General features: G+C 45.5%; 1 protein-coding gene across 5 annotated transcripts in view; it reads right to left on the bottom strand.

The window, feature by feature from the left end:
- Positions 1–6,319: 6,319 nt before the first annotated feature.
- The window catches only part of ttbk1a (tau tubulin kinase 1a), a 58,503-nt gene continuing 39,927 nt past the window's right edge, over positions 6,320–24,895 (bottom strand). For all 5 annotated transcript variants that reach the window (XM_077013667.1, XM_077013588.1, XM_077013583.1 and 2 more), the window contains 2 exons: positions 11,945–13,398; positions 6,320–10,801 (listed from right to left, as the gene is read on the bottom strand). In XM_077013667.1, the coding sequence (XP_076869782.1) occupies positions 10,438–10,801; positions 11,945–13,398 (1,818 nt within the window). In that variant the 3' untranslated portion in view covers positions 6,320–10,437. The remainder of the gene's footprint in view (positions 10,802–11,944; positions 13,399–24,895) is intronic.

Consider the following 24,895-nt stretch of genomic DNA (forward strand, 5'->3'; position numbering starts at 1 on the left):
CATATTCAAGGCCTAAAAATGTCTTTAAATGTCTGGAATTTTATGAGGGGAGGCATTAAATTATTATAAGTGTGTGTTGTTCAGTTGTTCTGTTTTATTTTACCGAAGATATGTATATTATCATTTTCGCTACGGCCGTATACTCCGCATGGTAGATGGCGCGATGTGAACTTTGCCGAATCTAGCGCTAGGACCATGCAGAAAATAACCGCTCCAGGGTCCTAGCGCTAGATTCCTAGCGCTGGAGTTTAAGGCCTCAACAACGTCAACAATTTTCGTTTCCCCCCGTCAACAATTCTTGTTCGCCACGCCAAACCCCCCCCCCCTCCCCCTGTCAATGATGTGGAGCACCCCTGCATTTTCTTGTGAGAGGTATTAAAAAGGTCTTAAAAGTCATTGGATTTGAGATTTTAAAATGTGCAGATACCCTGGTGTGTGCATGTTGACGGACGTGTGGATCAGTGTGCGTGCTCATTGTGTTTAATGTTAAATGTTTTATGTGTGACGCGATCGCCGCTCGTCACTGTCGCCTCGCTCCCCATGTGTCTTGTGTTTTATGTGGGGAGCGACTGCGACTCTGAGCGGCACGTCACTATTGTGTATGTGTATGTAGAGTGCGCATGTGATGGCCCCGTCTGTTTGTATGTACACCGTTTTTGTTTGTTTGTCTGGTGTTTGCGTGTTCGTTGTGTCCTAACGTGCTCGTGAAATGTCATTGTTGTGTGTAATTCCACGCTTGCTCCTCCCCTTAAATGTGTGTTTGGGGGGGGGACCGGTTGTGATCCCGTGCCACTGGGTATGGCACGGAGGGCGTCGGTGTGGCGCGTTTGTGTTGTATGGTGGTGTGTGTGGTGTGTGTGTGTGTGTGTGTGTGTGTTCTGTTTCTGTGCAGGTGCTTCCCCCTGGCGGTGTCGTGGTGTTCCTGGACCTTGTGAGGGTCTCCACCTGGCAGGAGCCCACTTGTGTTGTGGGGTGACCGGAGCCCGGTCATGAAGAGCCCCTCCCTAGAGGACTGGGGCCCCCGGATGTTTGGGGAACATGGGGCTCCGGTCTGAGAAGCTCCTGCTGAGGAGGGAGATCCTCCCTCCTGCCCGGGGTGACCAGGAGGCCCTTGAGGCTGCTCCCTAGCCCACGTCGGGGGTGCTCTGGGCCTCGGTCTCTGGCGCTCCTGGGTTGGGTGGAGGAGTCCACTTTGCGATGAGGGGCCCCGGGAGGGGTTGGCTCCCCAGGAGGCTGGGGTGACCCCTAGCCAAGGGCCGGGGTCAGCTCTGGGAGGAGGTAGGTCCAGGAGGTGAAGTAGCCACGCCTCGGGGAGGTAACCTGCACACACACACACACACACACACACACACACACACACTAAGGACGATAAAGGAGCCATAGCTCCTCGTCCACACACCCTTGGGGCTCACTGGCTGAACGCCGATTAGAACGTGAGGGCCCTGTGACCGACCGGGGCGTGGTTATGTGTTGTTGACGGCTCAGTCGGTCCAGGGTCCCGCCCGGGGAGGAGAGCTGAGTAATGTTATGTGTTTTGTGTTCCAGCTCCCGGACTGCAGGAGGTGTGTCCCTGCCTGTCCCTGCCTTCCTGCCCCTTCGTGTTTTGTGTGCAGCCGCTGTGTGCCACACACCCAGTGGAGGGGAGTGCGGCTTGGTGGGGGGGGTCTGTCACGGTGAGGCGGCCCCCTACCGGTCGCATCCGTCCACAGCGGCTGTTGTTGTTGTTGTTTTGTGACGTTGTGTGCGTCCCTCAGGTGGGCGGAGCCCGTGATCCGTCTCACCTGAGGGTCGTTTGTTTGCCTATATATGTCTTGTCTTTGTACCAGTTTACCGCTGGTCATTATTTATGCCCACTAAAAAAAAGAGTTTTTATTTAATTTGGAGATATTGCATGGGTTTTTGGTTTGCACACTTTCAATTAAACCATCCTTTTTCCCTGAGACTTGGCGTGATCGCTTCCTTTTTAGTTGCTCACCCCGCCCGTCACACTGGTATGTGCTTCACTTCACAAAAGCACTTGGAGGTCAATGCACAGCAGTCACACACACACACACACACACACAATTCAATGTTTCTGTTCCATTGTAAGATGTGTAACATTTTCAGTAGAATGTATTATATGCTCTACAGGACGTGCAGGTAAGTGTGGTGCTGTCATGTATGAAAACACATAGCATGTTCAGTTAATCACACCTCAAGCAGCATGTTCTATTAGTGTGTGGCAGACACACTGTACTCTATCTCCCTTCTGTGTTAAGAGAGTAGGACTGTCTCTTCTTTAGAGGGGTCGTTAGGTAGGAGTTACCTTTTTTTGTTAATTTCACCCACCCACAAGTCTAGAAACCAGAACTAATCCAAGCAAATGAGTGCAATGATAAATAAAGGCAATAACTTTGTTGAAACGTCCAAACTACTTTCGAACTTGTTAGAGCCAGACTAAATTGTGACATATGCAGTGACATTGTGAGAAAAGTGATGCTACGAGAAAGGGAGACGGCGGTGGTTAACAGATAATTAGTGAGTTACTGCACTCCGCAGCACTTAGGCTGACATTATTGTTAAGCAGGTTGTAGAACTCTTCAAACGTGTGATGTATGCTGGGTTCTCTAGTTTAATTGATTAGCTGCTTTGATGTTCACCAGATTTCGGTGATCAGTCATCAAGATGGGCCTTAGAAGATGAACCATTGATAGCACTGCCCCAACTCCTGTGTCTGAGGCATCAATTTCAATCGAGAAGGGCAAAAATGGATCTGAATGTTTTAGAATAGGGGACTGAAATGAATCTTGGTATTGGCAAAACGAACACCTCTTCAGCTGCCTTATTCCACTCTATGCCATTCATTTTTCCCAAAGGAGAGAGAGGTAAGAGGTGTAGCTACAGAAGCAAAATTGCAGAAAAACCTCTGGTGTAAATTGGCAAGACCCAAAAATCTTTGAAGTTCTTTTCTACTTTGAGGTTGAGGCCAGTGTATGACTATGTCTACCTTGCTCTGATTCAAGTGCCCCTGCACCCCTGCATGTCTAAGACATATTCCAGACAAGAAATCCTTTCCTGGTGAAACAAACACTTATCTCACTTGACATAACAACCCTAGCAGTCTCTGAAGTACCTGGCAAATATGACTCATGCGTTTCCACAGATGGTGATTATACTAATACGTCATGTGTGTATGTGATGACGAACTTAGTTTTTTAGAGCCTCACTGTTTTGTGAGCAGAACACAGTTGCTCACTTCAGTGCTCTTCTGGTTAACAAATTTTTTAATTTTTTTTAATTTTTTTTTTTCCCTGTCAATCTAAATTTGCTCAGGTTGGTCAGTGACGATACTGCACTGCGTTTAAAAGACCAGCAGTGACCAGGAAAGCCATCTTACCACACAGGAACTGCTACACAGGCAAGATCACTGTGGGTGTAGGGAAAAGGTCAAACAACCATGAGTCCTATAATAAACAAGCTAAAATAAAAATATCCAAAGATATAAACAAAAGAACATGAGAACAGAGTTAGAAAGCCAGGAAACAAATACAAGCTTAAAATAGCAATGCATAACGTACTTTGTAGCATAAAACCTTAAGCCTAAAGTACCCTAGAGAACCCAGGACTTAGAATAAGAATCAGGGACAAGACAATTAGTACATAGGCAGGGGACAGTAATCTCTGTTGATGAGGGAGAGCATGTGCCTGGACAACATGTCACTGTTGCATAATAATTAATAGCAAAGCACTTGAGCTTAAAGTGGACACAGGTGCATAATGTAATGTGATTTCATTGGACACCTACAATTTTGTGAAAACCAATGAAAAACTCAAAGAGTAAACAGCGGACTATTGACTTATGGTGTAGCCTTGAATATAGGGACTGCGCTATTGGAGGGTCACATAAGCAAACACGTTTTGCACAAATTGCAGTTTCATGCTATAGATACACAGGTCCAGCCCCTAGTACCAGACAGAACCAAACTTGATATCTCTGGATGAGATGCATTATCCAAATGAGAAGAATGGCCCGTCACAGCAAATGTCCACTAAATATGTTAATCGTTCAGTGACTAATTAATTACTTCATGACCTTTTACGTATTCATTGAAACTGGATTCATTTCAAACTGAAAAGATAGTTTGAAAACATAGTGGAACTACAAATTATCACACCTACTGTATTTCTCTACCTACTGAATGGGTTTCCACATCGATAGCTACACACAAGAAGGACAGAAAATCTGTATTTATATCCTTGCTAGAACATTGCCGTGCCCACACCATCCAGCAGCTGAAGAGGTGGCATCACAGAGGATTTTGGCAACTGACATTTCATCATGAGTTCTATTGCCCACCCCATCTAGCAAAAGCTGTTTTGTTAGAAATACAATTGGTGTTAGTTCAGCATCAGAAGGTTTGTAAGAAGAAAAACCAAATTTTTGCAGATATCCATGTACCATAATTGTTGGTGACATCATTATGGTGATGGGGTTAGAGGAACACAATGACAACCATAGGAATGTGTTGAACAGAGTTTAGCAGGCCAGTCATAGCCTGAATCTATACTCAAGGATGGAGAGTTATGTTCCAAAACCTGATCCAACCAAAAATGTAGCATTAAGTGATTAAGTTTTGCTTTAAGGTATGGATAATTATCTTCATCTAATTCATCCCCAATTTCAGTGTCCTGTTATGATCTCTGCAACATCTTTACACAAATATGTAGCCTGCTGCTAGAGACTACAGCAACAGTTGAAACACTGAAGAAATGCATCACATCTCCTGTACTTAAATATTACGATTCGGGCAAAGCTATCACACTCACATGAGAGCTATCACATGCGATCACTCAAGTGAGAGCTATCACACTCACCTGTCTCACACCATTGAAGTGCTTAGGAGCAGCCCATCTGCAGTCAGTGAACCTGTGGCTTACACATCACGTGCCTTCAGTGAAATGGAAACAAGAAACACTGAGAGAGAAGGAGATGTTGGTGGCGGTTTTTGCATTCGGCAAATTCTATGATTACAGTTTCAGAAAACATAAAAGTGGAAACAGATCACTGGCTGAACAAATCTCTATACACAGCCTCAGTATGTCCACAATGGATGGCACAGGTTAAACTAGACATTGGTCTAGAAGGAGGCCACCACAAAAAACAACACAACCAATCTGAATGAGGTAATGATGGTGCAATTCATAACCTACAACTACCTGCAGGGGCTCAGGGTGCAGCAGACAGCTCTCTGTGTAGAGTCTGGACAAGCAGCATAATCAGTAATGAGGCAGATAGCTAATGTTGTAAATACTAGCTGCTGACCAAAACATAATACAGCACATAGAACCATTATATATTCCATGTTTTTTTTTTTGGTCAAATCATTGGTGGTGTGTTTTCAAATAAATTGTATACTGCTACTGTGAGTAATAATTTTGCTTTTTTTATAGGCTCTGAAATGCTAGCAGACAACGTTGTCGCTGACGGTAACAATAATGAAGTTAACAGGCATCTTTCCTAGTGCACAAATATAGCTTTATAGCGTATGTATGCAAACAAGTTACAAGGCAAGTTACAAAACCCAAATGCACAATCCAGAGGGATTAGCTATGCCACAGAAACCTCTTTTTTCAGATGCGCCTGAAACACCTTCCAGATCTCGTCACTGGTAACAACACAATCTCATAACACATTCCTCAATTGTCTGCCTACCAGAAAGCTTGGCAAATACTGGAGACAGGGAAGAGCTTGGTCGATGTTGTAGCCGCATCAAGATGACACCGTGTCCTGTGTTGTGAGGGGAAATCTCCTTTGTATGCGTTGCCAGAACCACAAAGAAGTCAGAAAACTGCATGTCGATTTGCAGGACCGCAAACAACTTGGAAATCGCTGTAATTATTTCTATGGCAAAAACAAACTGTACCTAAAAAGAAAAACATAAAAGAGTTTCGCATACAAAACAGCTTCTTTCACACACTTCAGATAATGTATCACCATCGATAAACCTAACAAACCAAAATTGTGCATTGTTTTGGATTTGGAGTGGTACATTACTGTAGATATCAGTCAGAACAGAGTGTGTGGCCTCACCAATCAGAGTGGGAATTCAGGAGTGGGAATTTAATAACACAGGGGCACTACCAGAGCATTCAGACAGTGAGTAGTGTGTTTTTGGAACACTGAAGCATTAACATCTAGTAAATAATTCTGTAGACTCCAGTAACTGTAAATGTTATTACTTAAAGACATAGTAACGTTACCATCAGTCAACTGCAAGCTCATGACACTGGAGAAAATAAGCACAAAAAATAAATCTGTTGAAATAGGATCATAAAATAGGATTATTAATGCTGTCCAGTTCGCTTTGCATTGCGCTGGGTCCTGCCATCCAATGTGGGCTAATCAGATGCATAATTTGCCAGTCTGGGTTCCACTCCAGCCCTGCCAAAGGTCAAAAACCAGTATGCCCAAGCCAATTCGGCTTCACAAACATGTTCAGCACTGCTGGTCTTTTCACCATGTTCACCTTTCTGGTCTTCATCACTGTGGTTACACTTGACCACTAGTCCCTGTGAAGGAACTACATCTTCATGTGGACCCTGAACTGGACTGCCTGATTCCAGACCCTGAGATGGGTCTCTGCAATGTGCAAACCGCAGCTTAGAGCACAGCCGGGGTCCCACTGAACCAATCACTCTGCCATCACTTTACTAAACCAGACATGGTTGAGTAATTCAAACCAATCCCACATATACTACTTATAAAGCTCTAGGACTTTGTTTTATAGTTTACTGCAAATGTGCTGGAAAAATATGCATTAATATTCAATAATGAATATTATTGCTAAACTATACTTTATTTAATGTTGTTCATTTTGCAACTAAGACAGTATACTTTTTTCAGCAATCTAAAAAAAAAATAACATTGGTTACTTATTTAAATTAAGTGCTAAAGAAGAAAGATGTAGACAGATTAGCATACTGTCCTTAGTCATTAACAGTGTTCCTAATGGTGGCAAATCCATGAGCTTATGTGCAGAGCGAGTCTTTCTCCAATGCCTGTTGAAATACTGTCTCTATTGTGCTGTTAGCAATAAATGTGCTATTGTTCTAGAAGACTAAAATGCCCTCACTCGAGTCAGTCTACGACTACTGAAGTAGGAGTGATTGGCACCTTCACTGGAAAAATACACCACAAAAGGCAGCTGGGTTGGAAGTAAAAAAAAAAGGCTCCACAGTTATCAGATGAAGCATATATTTTGGTTATGGAGTCTGTGGTCTGGCTTCAGGCTCTATACTTTGCACACTGCTTTCGTGGGAACTTTCAACATTACTGAATCGGTTTGGTTACAAAAAAGACACACCCGCACTCAGCTCATGGCCTTGCCGGCTTTAAGACAGCTACAGGGTGGTTATAACAGGAGAGCAAGTGAACACACACATATCTAATAGCTTATATTGTAATATTCAGTTTCTCTCTCTGCCTGTATTGACTTGGACTGCAACGTCTCTCCGGGCAACTGCTTTACTGTCCAAATCAAACATAACCCACACACAGCCCTGCTGGCACCTAGTCAATACAATCAGCAATCAATCACATTGATCATGTCTGAGCACGCACTCAAACAAAAACATGCATTCCCTTCAGTGTATACAGGCCTCATAAACAAAATACCTTTCTGATCAGTCACATACTCTCACAGTGTCTGGCATTGTGTTGTTTTAAAATCCCGCACAGTGGTTTTGAGTGGAAAAATATGTTTTGGCAGCTTTCTTTAAAATGTATTCCGAAACACGCTGGTCAAACGCTGTGGATCTGGCGCCATCTGCTGGTCCAAAGGCATAATTTCAAGAAGGATTCAGAAGTTAAGTTTCTATAGTGCTAATTGTGATTTTCACCTGTGAATTCATCTGAATTAGTCCTCCGCATTTAGCCATCTTTACAGTGAGAACACACACACACAGACACACACATACACACACTATGGGTCACTAGGGGGCTGTGGTACACACGTGCCCACAGCGGTGGGCAGCCCGGTGCCCAGGGAGCTGTTGGGTTTAAGTGCTTTACTCAAGGGCACTTCAGTCATGGTCTAGGGCCTGGGAATCGAACCCCTGATCCTTGACCCACGACCCCCAACTCATGAAGGGTGCAATGTGCAGTGCAGAAGATCAGAGGTATGTTAGATCAGCCCAGGAACTGATCGCTGCAGTGCTCACAGGATCTTTATGAAGTATTTGGTCCTTAGCGCCCTCTAGGGGCCTGAGTCTAGATTGTATTGTATTATTATTATCACTGTGTTTAATAGTGTCTTTTTAATAATGACATTTACATGTTTCAGACTCTGCCACACTCTTCCAAATATGTTGATTCAGTCTGTTATCTGAATTAGTGATTCCTACACGACAAGACTACAGTGTCACTGAAATGTTAACAATGTTGACCTCTCTAACCGTGTTTCTTTCTCAACCCCGTAAGGTTTGCCTCCTAGCCTTGGGTCCAAGGTTCAGTCTGGGTGCAGTTTCTCCCTGTGTCTGCATGGGTTTCCTCCCACAGTAAAAAAATGGAGGTTAGGTTAATTGGCAGGAGCTTAAGTATCCTGGGTGTTGTCCTCTCTCCCCTCTCTGTACCCAGTTCTCACGCCTAAACCCCCCACCCCCCGCACACTTGTCAGACCTACGTTTCATTCTTTCCTACACCAATGTTTCACTACAGTCCCTAATTCAATGTGCTTATGTAGCAGGAGTTGAAAGTTGACCCTCTGAGTTCAATGTCGTAAGAGTTTGTTTAGAGTATCGTTCTAAAGAGTATCATTGTAAAAGTATCTGGTCTAGGATTTTTGAGTACTACTTTTTTGTAAAGAGTTCATGTTTAAGATCTTTGTATTTAGTGTTTCTGGTTCGTTGTTTTACGTTAGCCGGTTGTAAATACTTTGGTGTATGTTTCACGGTACTTCGTAGTTTGAATGTTGCATGTCTGATGCCTGAGAGTTTGTATGTATGCGTGGTTAATGATTAATGTGTAGTCTGGTGTGTTTGGTTGTCTTTGTTAAAGTTCCTTGTTTCTGTTTCCCAGTTAGTTTATAGTGTGTGTGAGATAATGCCTCATTGTTCGTGTCCTGTCTGTTACACTGAGTAATGTTAAATGTGAAAACCTCAATAAGAATGTCAGTCACTCTCCTCGGCATGTCTGCCCACCTTATGATTACGCCACACCTGCAGCGTTACATCAGTTCTGTCCACCAGGGGGAGTATGCTGTGTGCTTCTCAATGGGGTGTGGCTGAACGTAAGGTGTTGTGTGTCAATTGGGTTCCTTGAAAGATGCTATAATAATATAACTTCAGTCATTCATACGTTAATGTTTCTAACAGTGTTGAAATTAATTTGTCAGACGTGATATTTGATGTTTCATCTTCCCCAATATAGGCTACACAGTCAACATTGATATTCACTCATGTCCTCATTCATACTCCATCATTCATACCCATCATACATGACTAACACTTTATGTTTATGTTTAAACACTCCATGCTTATTTTTCCTGTATGTATACTCAGCATGTCACGTTTTAGCAATTGTTGAAATATATGTGAATTCATAAAGGAAAGAACAGAATCCATTGGGGCAATAATCTTTAACACAGTCCAAACCAAATACTTCCTTTCTTTGAATAAAAATAAAGAGATCTTCCTAATTAATACTTTAGACAAACAACCTGTATGTAACGAAACACCAGAACTGAGCATAAGACAAAAGCATGCCAGATAACACAGTTTACAAAGATAAAGATTCAGACCAATATTCTCCGTTTTGTCAAGTTCAGTGAGCTTGAGGAAAATGTGCCATAGCAGATTTGAAACGGCTGAAGTAACATCTAAACTGGCCCAGTGCCTTATGTGTACAGTATTACTGAGAGAATGAGAGAATCTATACTGATGAAAAAAATCCAGTTTTCAAAAGGTGAATCAATAAAATAACTAACTGCACTGTGTGGATCAAAGGTTGTATAATGCTGTGAAGTTAACATCAGTGTGTAATACATCAGTGTGTAATGAAGGGTTAAAGTTCCATGTTTACTTCTCCCTCTCTCCGTTCATCACGTTTGAAAACTGTATTAATTTTAGATTTCTTAATGGCCCGTTAGAAAATGGATATCGTAACATAAACTTCAAACCTGTTCTCAAAACCGAATAAATTTCCCATCAATATGTACATAGCAAATAGCACCTATTTAAATTACTGGAAGCTCTCATCAAGGATAAGGTCAGCCTCAAACGGTAATATAATAAAAGAAATATATGACGTTTTGTGCAAAATGTAATGATCTTTTGGTACAATTAACATTTAAGATGTGTAGCCAGTTATTCAAAAACATGGAAGCTCTCATTAACTGAATGATGAAGCTGCTTTTTCGGAGGCAGCGTGCCGAAGTCTTCTGAAACAACGCAGTGTGTTTATTATCTGGCTTGAGCCGAGATGTCTGTTGTGCTCTTCCTGCCCTTCGCTGGAGTGGCGGGTCTGCCGGGGGCTGCGGCTTTGGTTCGGTTCCTGCCGTGTGCGACAGCGTGCGGCACTGCGGCCGCGCTAGTCCTGGGCCTCGTGCTCACCGCGGTCCGCAGGGCCAGCCGCTGGGGGGAGGGGCTAGCGGTCCGGGAGGGGAAAGCAGCGCAGTGGGCGGAGCTTAGGCTGCGGCGGGACGGGGTGAAGAAGCAGCGTAGGGGTGTGCGAGGACTCCCGCCAGGCTGAGCGGCGTGGGACGCCATGGACTTGGATCGCACGTGAAGAGCAGCCAGGCCTGTGCCGGCCTGCGGCACCTTCGGCCTGAAATCACACAAATCAGTGAAAATAATATAAATAATAATAATAAAAGACAGTCATAATAGTACCTTGTGGCAACTTTCCCCACTGACATTTGTTGTCTGGGACTGTATCAAAAACTGTACTTAAACTTATTCTCTAGACCAAACCTGGGTCATGGTCATATTACAAGACACATTGTTCAGCCCAATTTGCTCAGATCGTAACTGTTCATGTTCATAATTGCAAGTGATATGTTTCTAATTTGAACACCCTCCAAAACGGCATGAGACCAGTCACCTGTGTCATTACCTACAACAAAAAGTCATAGGCTACGCTCCAAATAACCTGCCACTCATACTGCACTCAGTGTGTGTGTGTGTGTGTGTGTGTGTGTATGTGTGTGTGCGTGCGTGTGTGTGTGTGTGTGTGTCACACAATGAACTGACTGAGTATGGAATTTAAAGTCAGAGGTGTCAATTCCAGGTTCAGAAAGTAAAAGTCCTCACCAGGATTTTGCTCAGGCTTCCTGGATTGTGTTGATTCCACTAATTTTACCTGGATTGCACTAATTAGAAAATCTAGCAAGCTTGAGCAAAATCCTGGTGAGGACTTTTACTTTCTGAACCTGGAATTGACACCTCTGTTTAAAGTATCTAACCACCTGTAAAATACATAAATATTTACATACATTAATACAATAATGTGTATATACGTTAAAACAATAACGCATTAATATAATAATGTGTATACAACAAATTATACTGAATCATAATGAATGCCAGCATCGCATGTTGCTCTGGAGGAAATAGCTAGCTAGGTTTTCAAAGCTGCTCTCCTCTGCTGGTATGCTGTATTTTATGAGTGCTGGATATCTATAACAGCACTTACCAATCACACTGCTATGAATTGGAGAAGTATTAAATGTAATACACATATGAAAGTGACCAAAATCTCATTAGAAAAGATTGGATTTGTGTGTCCAACAGCTTTGAATCTGACCTGTATTACAAAAAAATCTGATTTGAGTCACTACAGCACGGAAATCTGACATTACCATGATGCTAGATATACTCTGAGCTTAGCCAAAACCAACCACTTCAAAATGCTACTTGCTAATTAGGAATTCTTCTCAGGAATAACTGTAAGAAGTATCAAAAGACCTACCCATTACAGGCAGTCTGTACTGTTTTCACTGTGATGGTTGCTGCCAAGGTGAGAGGGGAAGGAGAAGAGACCTGCAGTTTAGCGGACGATCTTCTAACAGGAGTAACGGGTCGGGGGATCCTGCTACAACGTCCACGCTCTTCTTTTTTCACCTTATTAAGGGAGTCATCTGATTGGTGCGTGTCCTCCTCTGAGCCAGTGGTCGACAGGGTCTCTGAGACCCTCCTGGGGTCGTCTCCTGAGGACAATGACGAGGACGTCCTAGAGTTGAGTCTTTTCCAGCGACCCTGTCTGTGCCTCTCGACCACCAGCCGGACCATGTCCTGTTGCTTGGCCCTTCTCCTCAGCTGCTCCCAGGTGGACAGGGACTGGTCCATGCCGGTGTTCTCCTCCGACATTAGAACAGGAATGCGGCTTCTGCTCCTTGGCCGAAGAGAGATGGAAGGTTTCGCGGTTTTTGTCCCCATGTCACATCCAGATATCCCCTGATCGCAGTCTTTTTTGGGATGCTTTAGTAAAGCAGGGACAAGGGAGCTGTGTCTGGTGCATATCTGGTCTGGCACACATCCATCAAAGTCAGTAAAGAGTCGAGTTATTTCTGTGACAATCTGAGAGGATATTTCAAAATGAGCACCTGCTGTCCTCCTCTCTTCTTCTGCAGGAGCATCAACATTGTTTTTACTCTCCAGGGTCTTGCCTCCACGTGGCCGGTCGTCCTCAACTCCAGATACTTCAGGATCAACCTTGTGGTCCTGATGCTCGTTGGAAGACATGACATTGAAATGTGTAGTCTCTGCGATGTGGATGAAGGTGCGCTCCACTTTGGTGAATGGTGGAGATGCTGGAGATGCCCCTGTGACCGCGTTACACATCTTCTTGGTGAATGTGGGGCTCGCATGCTCAGCAGTCTCACTCTGGCTCTCCACGGGCTCCACTGGTTGGTGACTCTGTATCTCCACCTGACTATCCACCAGAGCTTTGTCACTCTGAGGAGCATCTAAGGCAGCTTCTCCCTGATTCACTTCAGCCATCTCCCCAGAATTTGGAGACTTCCTCATGTCACCCGGTGAAAACAGAACAAGTGTTTTGGAGATATCCTCTTGATCTGGGTCGACATCAGCCATAGAACCAAGTTCTCTGGTTCCCTTCTGAGGATCGTCTGCCAGCAGGGTGGAAGGTGCTCCATCCTGGCTACGCTCAGAGCTCCTCTCACTGGCCCCACTGTCTGAGTCGCTCTTGGTGACGTCGTCGTCCCCCACTCCTGCATCCTGGGTGTCGGGGGGCGTGACGATGAAGGCCCGACGCTGATGAAGGCTCCCCGAGAGCATGACCGTGAGGAAGTCCGCCCTTTTGGAATGCAGTTTGCTGAGGATGTGAAACATGTCTCTCTCAGAGAACGGGGCCTTGGTGCGGTAGTCAGTGGGAGAGAGCACAGTCTCACTCGGAAGTGAAACCTACAAGAAAACAAAGCTTAATCATGAATATTGAAGAGAAAAATTTAACGAGCATTTACAAGTTAACTGCTGTATTTTAGCCTGAATGTGTCTGGGTATTGCCATGTCCTGGTTTCGCAATGCTAACATTAGCATCCTTGGTCCAAAATAATAAATGTTAGCAAGTACCAATAACACAGGTCAACAAAAAAAAAAAAATTTACTGGTGCCCAAAATATTTTAATGAATTTGGGGTATTTTTGGGGTGCTGATTCTGAATATGCTATCAGTTTTGCCAGATTGGCTCAAGTTTTTGAGATTTTTGGTATCTTATTTATAGCACTTATATAGCATTAGCATATAGCATTTATAGCACAAGAAGAAGTTGTAATAACGATCCAGACACATTCTGTTACATTTGTGGTGAATATACACTGCAAAAACATAGAAGAAACATAACAGACTTCATAAAAAAAGTGTATTTGGCCTATTTTGGGGTTATGCTTGGGGACCAAGACAAGTCTTGGGCACCACACATAGTGTGTTTTTTTTACACATTTCACGAAAAATCTCAAAAACTTGAGCCAATCTGGCAAAACTGATGACATATTCAGAATCAGCACCCCAAAGTTACCCTAAATTCGTTGAAATATCTTTGGCCCCAAAAATGCTGTTGACCTGTGTAATTTATGCTAAATCTGAACATGCCGATTTAATGTTGGTTCTGTTCCTTCATTGTATATGTAACGAGGGTCCTCAGGGTACAGAGGACCCACGGGGTTTTTGTTTGATGGACTCAGGAGCAAACTCAAAAGCACAAATAGCGAACTGAGACCTCCGCGAGGAGCGGGAAACGCAGAAAATAAAAACAGAGAAAAGTCTCTGAAAAACCCAACTGAAAACACACGGAGGCAACAACTCAACGTGTCGGTAAGAACTGGAGCACCAACGAACAAAATAATGAAACCTGAGAACCAAAAACACACGGAGGCAATAACTCAACGTGTCGGTAAGAACTGGAGCACAAACTAACAAAATAATGAAATGGTACAGGAAGGGTACAGCGAGGGAAAACTTGAGGTAGGCCAGGAAGGGCGCAGGAGAGAGACTCGAAGGGAACAGGGGAAAAAAAACGAGAGACCAAAGTACAAAAGACTTGAAGAATACCGGCTGGCAGTACGTGCGAGAGGCAACAAACAACTCAGCAGTGAGGCACCGCAACTGTGCCTGTTAAATAGGGGAAGGCACAGCTGCAGGTCCTTACTGCTGATTGCGTCTCGTTAGGTCGTGAAGGCGTGCACTCCTCCTAGTGGCGACAGGAGGGAAGGTCCTAGACCCAGCCCTGGTTGGAGTGGGCGGAGCGCGCCCTCTGTTGGCGACAGGAGGGACGGTCCTGGACCCAGCCCTGACAGAGCCCCCCCTCCAAGGCCCGTGACCCCGCGGGCCCAGAGCGACGGCCCGGTCACGATAGAAGTCCCGAATAAGGGACGGTCCCAGAACACGGGAGCGGGGAACCCAACAGCGTTCCTCGGGCCCGTAGCCCTCCCAGTCCACAAGGAACTGCTCCCGACCCCGGACGCGGCGCACGTCCAAAAGACGACGGACGATGTATGCCGGTGAGCCCCCGATGTCAAGCGGAGAAGGAGGGACAGGGGACCTGGGGACACCACACAGGAACGGCCGAAGATGGGACACGTGGAAGACCGGATGGACACGCATCGAGGGAGGCAGCGCCAAGCGGTAAGACACCGGATTGATCCGACGAACCACTTTGAAAGGACCCAGGAACCGGGGGGCCAACTTCTTGGTACCCCCACGCACAGGCAGGTCCCGGGCGGCCAGCCAAACTCTTTGGCCCGGCCGAAACGACAGCGCAGGGAGGCGATGCCTATCAGCAGTGCGACAGTGGACGGCGGAAGCCTTTTTCAGGGCCTTCCGAGCACGCACCCAGGCCTTCTGGCACCTCCGCACCTGGGCCACCGCCCCCGGGACCGCCACGTCCTTCTCCTGGTCAGCGAACACCGGCGGGGCGAAACCGAACAGGCACTCGAAGGGCGACATACCCAATGAGGAATGCCACAGGGTGTTGTGGGCGTATTCGGCCCACATAAGATGAGCAGCCCAGGAAGCGGGGTTGTCACAGACCAGGCACCGGAGTGTTTGCTCGAGGTCCTGGTTCACCCGTTCGGTCTGGCCGTTAGACTGGGGGTGAAACCCTGACGAGAGGCTAGCCTTAGCGCCAATGAGGTCCAGGAACGCCCGCCAAAAACGACTGGTGAATTGGGGGCCCCGGTCTGACACCACATCCTGGGGAAAACCAAAGTTGCACGTAACGTGCCTGAGAAGGAGAGAGGCGGTCTCCTGAGCCGAAGGCAACTTGGGCAGCCCAATAAACTTAGCGAACTTAGAGAAACGGTCGACGATCACCAGGATGGCGGTGAGGCCCTTGGATGGTGGGAGGCCGGTCACGAAATCCAGGGAAATGTGGGACCATGGCCTAGGAGGCACGAGAAGGGGATGCAAGAGCCCCCTAGGCTTGCTGCGGGGATTCTTGCCCCGACCGCACGTCTCACAGGCCGCCACAAACTTCCCTACCTCCTGGTCCATGCGAGGCCACCAGAATCTGCGCTTGATGAAGTCAAGTGTGCGGCGCGCCCCAGGATGAGCCGTAAAACGTGCCGTGTGACCCCAGAGTATGACCTTACGACGAACGGTGGGGGGAACATAGAGGCACCCAGCGGGTTCGCCCCCCGGTCCGGGTTCTTTAGCCAGGGCCTTTTTAACGAGGCCCTCTACCTCCCACTGGATGGGAGCCACCACTACTCCAGGGGGAAGCACGGTTTCGGGGAAGGCGGGCTTAGGCTCGGGTTCCCACTGTCTGGACAGGGCGTCAGGTTTAGTGTTTTTGGAGCCGGGGCGGTAGGACAGGGTGAAGTCAAAACGGCTGAAAAACAGGGACCACCTGGCCTGCCTAGCGTTAAGGCGCTTGGCCTGCTGTAGGTAGGACAGGTTCTTGTGGTCGGACCAGACCAGGAATGGGTGACGAGACCCCTCTAACCACTGACGCCATTCTTCGAGGGCTAACTTAACTGCCAACAACTCTTTGTCCCCCACGTCATACCTGCGTTCGGTGGGCGTGAAACGGTGGGAATAGAAGGCGCAGGGATGCAACCGGGGAGGAAGACCGACTCTTTGGGATAACACGGCTCCTACTCCCATGTTGGAGGCATCAGTCTCCACGATAAAAGGGAGCTCCGGGTCGGGTACCCGTAGAACCGGAGCAGAAGTAAAACGAGCCTTGAGGTCCTGGAACGCCTGCTCGGCTTCCGGGGTCCATGTGAACCTTCCCAACTTCTTACTGGTTAGGGCAGAGAGCGGAGCGGCCAGGGAGCCAAACCCTTTAATAAAGCGCCGGTAAAAGTTAGCGAACCCAAGAAATCGTTGAACTGAACGAACCGACGTGGGTGTAGGCCATTTAGCAACAGCCTGGGTCTTAGCGGGATCCATCGATAACTGATTCTTGGAAATGATAAACCCCAAAAACGGCACCTCTTTACTATGGAACACAGACTTCTCGAGCTTGACATAGAGGTGATTTTCTAGCAACAACTGTAAGACCCTGCGGACATGCTGCACGTGCTCCTGGACGGTACGGCTATATATAAGTATATCATCGAGGTAGACGTATACGTAACGGTCAAGGGCCTCTCTGAGAACCTCGTTAACAAAGCGTTGGAAGACCGCCGGAGCGTTCATCAGGCCGAACGGCATAACCAGGTATTCGTAGTGTCCGGCTGGCGTGATAAAGGCGGTTTTCCACTCGTCACCCTCCCTGACCCGCAGCAGGTTGTACGCGCTGCGTAGGTCCAGTTTGGTGAACACTGAAGCTTGCTGGAGGGCCTCAAACGCGGAGGACATGAGAGGGAGGGGGTGACGATCCTTGACCGTTATCTTGTTGAGCTCACGGTAGTCGATACAGGGCCTGAGGCCCCCATCTTTTTTTCCCACAAAAAAGAAACCCGCCCCCGCAGGGGAAGTAGAGGGTCGGATGATCCCGGCCGCCAGGGACTCCTGGATGTAATCCTCCATAGCCCTACGCTCGGGTAACGCCAACGAGAACAGGCGCCCCCTAGGGGGTGACGTACCCGGGAGGAGATCGATGGCAATGTCGTTCACCCTATGGGGTGGTAGGAACCCTGCCTTGCGCTTACTGAAAACGTCCCGGAGGTCGTGGTATTCCGCGGGGACCTTCCCGAACCCCTTGATCTCCTCCAAGCTACCCCCTGGCTTGGGGCGGAGAGGAGTTAGACAGGCCTTCTCACATATAGTACTCCAGCGGCTAATGGTGAGGTTCAGCCAGTCTATTTCGGGGTTGTGGCATTGGAGCCACGGGAAGCCTAATATGAGCTGTAAACGGGGCGCGGCAATCACGTAAAGGGTAATCTGTTCGTGGTGGTTGCCTATCTGTATCAGCAGGGGCACCGTCTGATGAGTGATCATGCCAGAGGTAAGTATGCGACCGTCGACAGCGGATACAGAGAGATGTTTCTCTAACGGGGTTAGGGGTATCGCGAGGGACGAAGCCAGGGACGCGTCAATGAAACTCCCCGCAGCCCCGGAGTCGATCAGGGCCAGTAACCGATGTTCCCCGGAACCCCTCCATGATAACACTACTTGAGCAGTCAAGCCCGTGGCAGGGGAATACGTGGTCTGACCCGTCGGAGCTTCCCCAGTCACCGGCGGGTCTGCCCTTTTCCCTGCAGCTCGGGGCAGTCCGCGATTTTATGCTCAGTACCCCCACAATACAGGCATTTACCCCCTCGCATGCGGTTCTCCCTTTCTTGCCTTGAAAGGCGCGTATGGCCTAGTTGCATAGGCTGTTCGCCTGTTTCAGCAGGTCCGGACGAGATGCCAGGTGTGTCCGTGTGTAACACCACTCTACTCTGTGATCGCCGCTGCGTTTTACGGTCGCGCAACCGGTTGTCTATCCTGATCGCGAGGTCGATTATAGCGTCTAGCGTGGTGGGTGTCTCTCTAAGGGCTAGTTCGTCCTTGATTTCTTCACTAAGCCCCTCCATGTATATGGCCCCGAGAGCCTCTGATCCCCAAGAGCTCTCTGCAGCCAGCGTGCGGAAACTCAGGGAGTACTCGGCCACCGTAGCCCTACCCTGGCGCGTCCGCAGCAGTCTGGAACCTGCTAGACCGTCGGCCAGAGGATGGTAAAAGGCCTGACGCATGGCATTAGAGAAGCGGTCGAACGAGGCGCAGGTCTCAGGCTGCTTTTCCCACATCGGCGTGGCCCACTGTAATGCCTTGCCCGAGAGCAAAGCCATTACGTAGGCTACCTTAGCCCGCTCGGTGGGGAATCGGGAGGGCTGCTGCTCAAAGACGAGTGAACACTGTATCAAAAACCCTCGACACCCTTCGGGTTCCCCGGTGTAACGTGCGGGAGCGGGTAACGCGGGCTCCCCACGTGAGATGCTAGGAGGTTCGGGCACCGGAGAGGCGACAGACGGCCCGGGGTGAGCGGCAGGCTGACTTGCCGCCTGAATGGCAGTGGACATGTTCTGAAGTTGGGTTAGTATCTGCTGTAAGACCTGCTCGTGCCTGCCTATAGCCTGCCCTTGAGCAGCCAGAGCCGTCCTCAGCTCGCTAACGTCCTGAGAGCCTGCTGAGTCCATGGTAGGCTGAGTTGTTCTGTAACGAGGGTCCTCAGGGTACAGAGGACCCACGGGGTTTTTGTTTGATGGACTCAGGAGCAAACTCAAAAGCACAAATAGCGAACTGAGACCTCCGCGAGGAGCGGGAAACGCAGAAAATAAAAACAGAGAAAAGTCTCTGAAAAACCCAACTGAAAACACACGGAGGCAACAACTCAACGTGTCGGTAAGAACTGGAGCACCAACGAACAAAATAATGAAACCTGAGAACCAAAAACACACGGAGGCAATAACTCAACGTGTCGGTAAGAACTGGAGCACAAACTAACAAAATAATGAAACCTGAGAACCAAAAACACACGGAGGCAATAACTCAACGTGTCGGTAAGAACTGGAGCACAAACGAACAAAATAATGAAATGGTACAGGAAGGGTACAGCGAGGGAAAACTTGAGGTAGGCCAGGAAGGGCGCAGGAGAGAGACTCGAAGGGAACAGGGGAAAAAAATGAGAGACCAAAGTACAAAAGACTTGAAGAATACCGGCTGGCAGTACGTGCGAGAGGCAACAAACAACTCAGCAGTGAGGCACCGCAACTGTGCCTGTTAAATAGGGGAAGGCACAGCTGCAGGTCCTTACTGCTGATTGCGTCTCGTTAGGTCGTGAAGGCGTGCACTCCTCCTAGTGGCGACAGGAGGGAAGGTCCTAGACCCAGCCCTGGTTGGAGTGGGCGGAGCGCGCCCTCTGTTGGCGACAGGAGGGACGGTCCTGGACCCAGCCCTGACAGTATATGCTGTTAAATGAAAGGAAATTGCCTTTTGTACTGGTAAAAGTGAGTTTCAGTTAAAGTATTTTAAGATCATTTGCTGAAATAGTTTTGATTAGTTCCAAATTCATTATTTTTCACTTTTCCCTATTTATCTCCTCCTTTTGCCTGATGCTTTTTAATTAAGTTTGATTTAACAAATGTAATTGTTTCATTTGGGTTGTCAGACTGCTGGTCTGTGGTTAGACCAGCACAGATATTTCTGAAAAAGAAAAAAAAAAAAGTAATCCAGGTTTCTCCATATGTGCAAATAAATATCACGACTCTGAAGATCAATGCAAGCTACTTCAGAATTTCTAGGTGCAGTTACCCCAGATGGTACAATGCAATTATTCTGAACTAAGGAACATTGGATGGGTGTTGTTACATAGCAGATATCCTCTCAGGAATTGATAGAAAATAGATCCACTCTGGGATTAAGAGAAGACAATGTGTTGCTTTAGCTGTTTGTGGTTTGTGATCTCACCAAAACAGAGATGGAAACTCCAGAGGCAAACAAGAGGCAAACTCCAGTGAATTTAGGGAAAGATTCATGGAACCCTCCTAACTATTGAGCAGACAATTTACTTAGGGGAGGGACAGAGGTCCCTGAATTTACTTAGGGGAGGGACAGAGGACTGAATTTAAATTCAAAGATGTTTTAGATGAAGCTGAGATTATATATATATATATATATATATATATATATATATATATATATATATATATATATATATATATATATATATATATATATCCATTAGCAAAAAAAATTTATCCTCAAAAGGTAAAAAGCCAGCTGTGTCACACTGAGGGTGAGAATCCTCCAACCCCAATTGTATCCATATCCTTTTTTAGATGAAAGGATCAATACATGATTTCCAACACAGTATCATTTGCATTTCCTGCTTGTAAAGAGCTGAAATAGGTGGTTGTCACTCCATGGCAAGTGGTTTCTATGACAATCCAGGTTAGGGCCTACTGTGACATCACTAAGTGGCAATTAGAATTAAAATTTATTTGTATGAAAAAAATATTTTTTGTAAACTTTTTAGAGCATTGTTAGGCTGAAGAAGTTTTGATTGGCTTCAGAGTTGTGTGGACCTGAATGTAGTTTATAGTCTGCAGTGAAATAAGTATATTTTGTAAATTATTGAAAAGTGATATGCTTATTGTAATACTGTGGTTCTCCATAACATCTGAATGTAAGCTAGGCATTCATGATAAGCTTTTACTCTTAAATAGTTTTGTCTGGCATGTTTCTTGATTTATTTGTGTATTCTAGTTAATTACTTTGTTTTGTGTTAGCTTTAGTTTGTTAATTCAGTCATTAGGGCTTGGTTATTACAGGTAAAACAGGTAATTTTTTTACACAACCCCTCGATTTCACATTCCAGTGTCACTACTGGAAAACAAAAAAAAACTCTATTATTTCATACTTACCCTGAAATCATATCAGCCAACAGCATTTTTTGCATATTCACTTTAAATCAACATATTAATATTAATTTGCGATTTTGTATAACCTTTTACATTAAAATGCAAAAACATAAAAATATAATACAGTAATGTGTTATTTGTTTTTTTATTTTGTAGAATGTGGCATTTTCAGTACTGATAACTATTCACTTCAGTTGAGATGAGCATACTGTAACACTTAGCACTGCCTCTACCTGTCAATCAACCCTTTGTAACACGTACATAAAGTTGAGCAAATATTTAAATAAAAAGAAAACCGAATTAATGGAAGAAACAATTTAGCGACTGCTTTATACGGAAACAAGACATCAAACAAAGTCATAACAGCTGTGTATGTTTTTTAATGGCTTCAATAGTCCTAAAAAAGTTTTTAAAAAAAGAAAGTATTTAAAAATGTATAACACCATAGTAAGAATACAGTGACATGCCAGTTGACACATCCATTGTAGTTTTTCCCAGTAGACATAGTCACATAAATTAGACATCACCCATCCTTAATGAATGCTGTACGGTCTATGGTACATTGGCTTCTTTGGCATTATTAGAACACAGCAATGAATAAGGTACAAATGTGCCCACAAAGACCATGAAGATGTTCTGAAGCTCTGACAGAATTGTGATTGATCTACTGTCATGATATTGTTTGTTATTGCTCTTATCATTGTCTGATATTGAGCTTATACTTACTTCACACTTCTAGGTATCATCATTAAGCATTATCATTGATTCCTGTATTTCAACCACATTGTAGTACAATCTTGAACTCTTACCTACTGTAATGGCTAGGATATATTCTATGAGTAAACAACAAAGCACTTTGTAAGTCGCTCAGAAAAAGAGAATCAGCTAAATGCAGAAAATGTAAAATCTAATCCAAAGATTGACATCTTCGACCTAAGGCTGGGAAAAAAATCTCAAGTCTGGATTGCTGTTAAATTATTCCATCCACAAATGCAATAATCTTCGATGTCGTCTTTGATTCCAATATCTCTTTTGATGCCCACATATGTAATGTAGTCAGAACTGCTTTTATAAACCTATATAATATTTCCAGATTGTAAAAGATATTATCATCCCTTAAGCATGCTGAGATTTTGATCCATGGCTTCTTAACCTCTGGCTTGGCTATTGCTTCCTGTTCCAGAAAAGCTTTAAATGAGCTCTGATTGGACCAGAATGCAGAAAGTCTGAGTTATAACTCGAACCATAACATTTGGGCAAATCACTCCCATTCTCCCTGCCCTGCAGTGGCAGTTAAATTGCACATATATAAAATACTCCATCTGATGGATGATGCTCTAAAATGGCTGGCCCCTTTGTTTCTCAGAAACCTTATTGAACTCTATAACTCTACATGCACTCTTTACTCATGGGGTGCTGGCTTGCTGACTGTTCCTTGAATAACAAAAATTACAGCAGGACGTTGAGCATTCGTGTATAAGACACCAACTATGGTATGCACTTCCTGCATGGGATTCAGATGCTCGCTCAATATTTAGAACGAGAGAGCTTACTTCTTTGTGCAAGCATTTGTCTAGAATCTTGAGCTCATACAAAGTTTTCATCCGAGTTATTCTGACCTGTACACCTGTATTTTCTACACTCTCTCTGTTTTCTCGTCCTCAGCCTCTATCCAATCTCCAAGCTGTTCCTACCCCAAGACCCCATTTTGGATGACGCTCCTTGCCTAAAAACGTAACACTGCTGGCATGGCGTGAAAGAAAGGTGGACACAAATGATGAGAGGTGCGAGATTTAATAGGAGCAAAATCACCATCATTATCATTGGAAGAGTCCAGCGTCAGAAAACCAGAGAGACAGAGACACGACTAACATGCATGACAGAACACGAACTAAACAAAGGTACAACACAAGAACCCTCACATGACTAATCCAGGGTTGAATAGACAAAAACAAAAACCAAACAAACACTAAGGTATAAACCGTATAAAAAAAAGACCAGCAAAGAAACAACAAACTTACAGGACATACAGTTGTGATCAAATTTATTCAACCCCCAATGCTGCGAAGGGTTTTATGGAATTCAGTGCACATTTGTAATTGTGTTCATAATGAAATCTTACAAGGACTTGTTAAAGAACTAAATGCAACTAAGATAGCATCAATTTTTTTTGTCATAAAGTATTAAATGGCCTTTTTGTGATTTCTTCATTGACACAATTATTCAACCCCTTTACGACTACCACTCCTAAGAACAGAGGGTCATTCCAGTGTTTTCCATCAGGTATTGAAAACATCTGTGGATGTCAACGAGCAGCAATCAAGCATGATAAGCACCAATTAGGCAGATTTAAAAGGACTGTGATACTCAGCTCCTTCTAGACATCTACTGGTGTGTTTCCAAGCATGGTGAAGGCAAGAGAATGGCCCCAGAAGACAAGAGAAGAGGTTATTGCTCTTCACAAGAATGGCAATGGATATAAAAAGATTGCGAAGTTGTTAAATATTCCAAGAGACACTATCGGAAGTATCATTCGCAAGTTCAAGTTAAAGGGCACAGTGGAAACGTTACCTGGTCGTGGCAGAAAGAAGATCCTGACCGCGACTGCTGTGCGCTACCTGAAGCGTAATGTGGAGAAAAATCCCAGCGTGACTGCTAAGGAACTGAAAAAAGACCTGTCAGATGTGGGCACTGAAGTTTCAGGCCCGTAGCCAGCATTGTGATGGGGGGGGGATCTTTTTCCCCCAAAAGTGGACTTCATTTGGCTCTCTAATCCAATGCCCCCTAAATACACGAGCACACTTCAAACCTTTTATTTTACACATATTTTATTCATTATAAGCAAGGTTGCCAACTTTTCAAAATCACTAGGACTGAGATTTGATTAGGGAGCTGGGGGGGGGGGGGGTGTAAAACGTTGACGGGGGGCGGGGGGGTTATGTCTTATATGTTTCCTCTATGCTGCGCCTAATGGCCGGTTCACACTACACAATTTTAGGCTGGTTTTTCAGTCGCCGACAGTTTTTTGTAGATCACCAACAGAAACTGTGGTCGGAGGCAAATCGGCGATCACTCGGCGCTCGCTCAGTCGTGTAGTGTGAACTGCTGAAAGACGCTCGCCGAGTGGTCGCCAACTCATCGCGGACGACCGGCAGATATCTAGCATGTTTAATATCTAGCATGTTTAATATCTAGCCCAGTGGGTGACTGAGAGTCTTCGGGAGCCCGCGTCGCCGATCAGCCATGTAGTGTGAAAGCCACAACAATTGAAAGACTCGCGATTACAGCACAACCAGTCATGTAGTGCGAACGGCACAAAAACCTGACGACTGAAAAGTCGTGTAGTGTGAACCTGGCTTAAAGCGATCGATCGCCAGTGGTTGGCGCCAGAGCGAACTAGTAACTCATTGTATCATAGATGTAGATCGGAGATAAATAAACTAAATTTTTTTTCAGTGTGAGAAATCGGATGTATGGCGTGTGAGCGTGTGAAAACGGTCAAATGCGCGTGTCTTACGCTCATTGTGTGAGAGTTGGCAACACTGTTATAAGTTTGTTGTGAGTCTGTTGTTGCTGTCCTTATTTGTTGTCCTTATTCATTCATTGAATAGCCT

The sequence above is a fragment of the Brachyhypopomus gauderio genome, chromosome 1 (genome assembly GCF_052324685.1).
Source record: "Brachyhypopomus gauderio isolate BG-103 chromosome 1, BGAUD_0.2, whole genome shotgun sequence".
Lineage (NCBI taxonomy): Eukaryota > Metazoa > Chordata > Actinopteri > Gymnotiformes > Hypopomidae > Brachyhypopomus > Brachyhypopomus gauderio.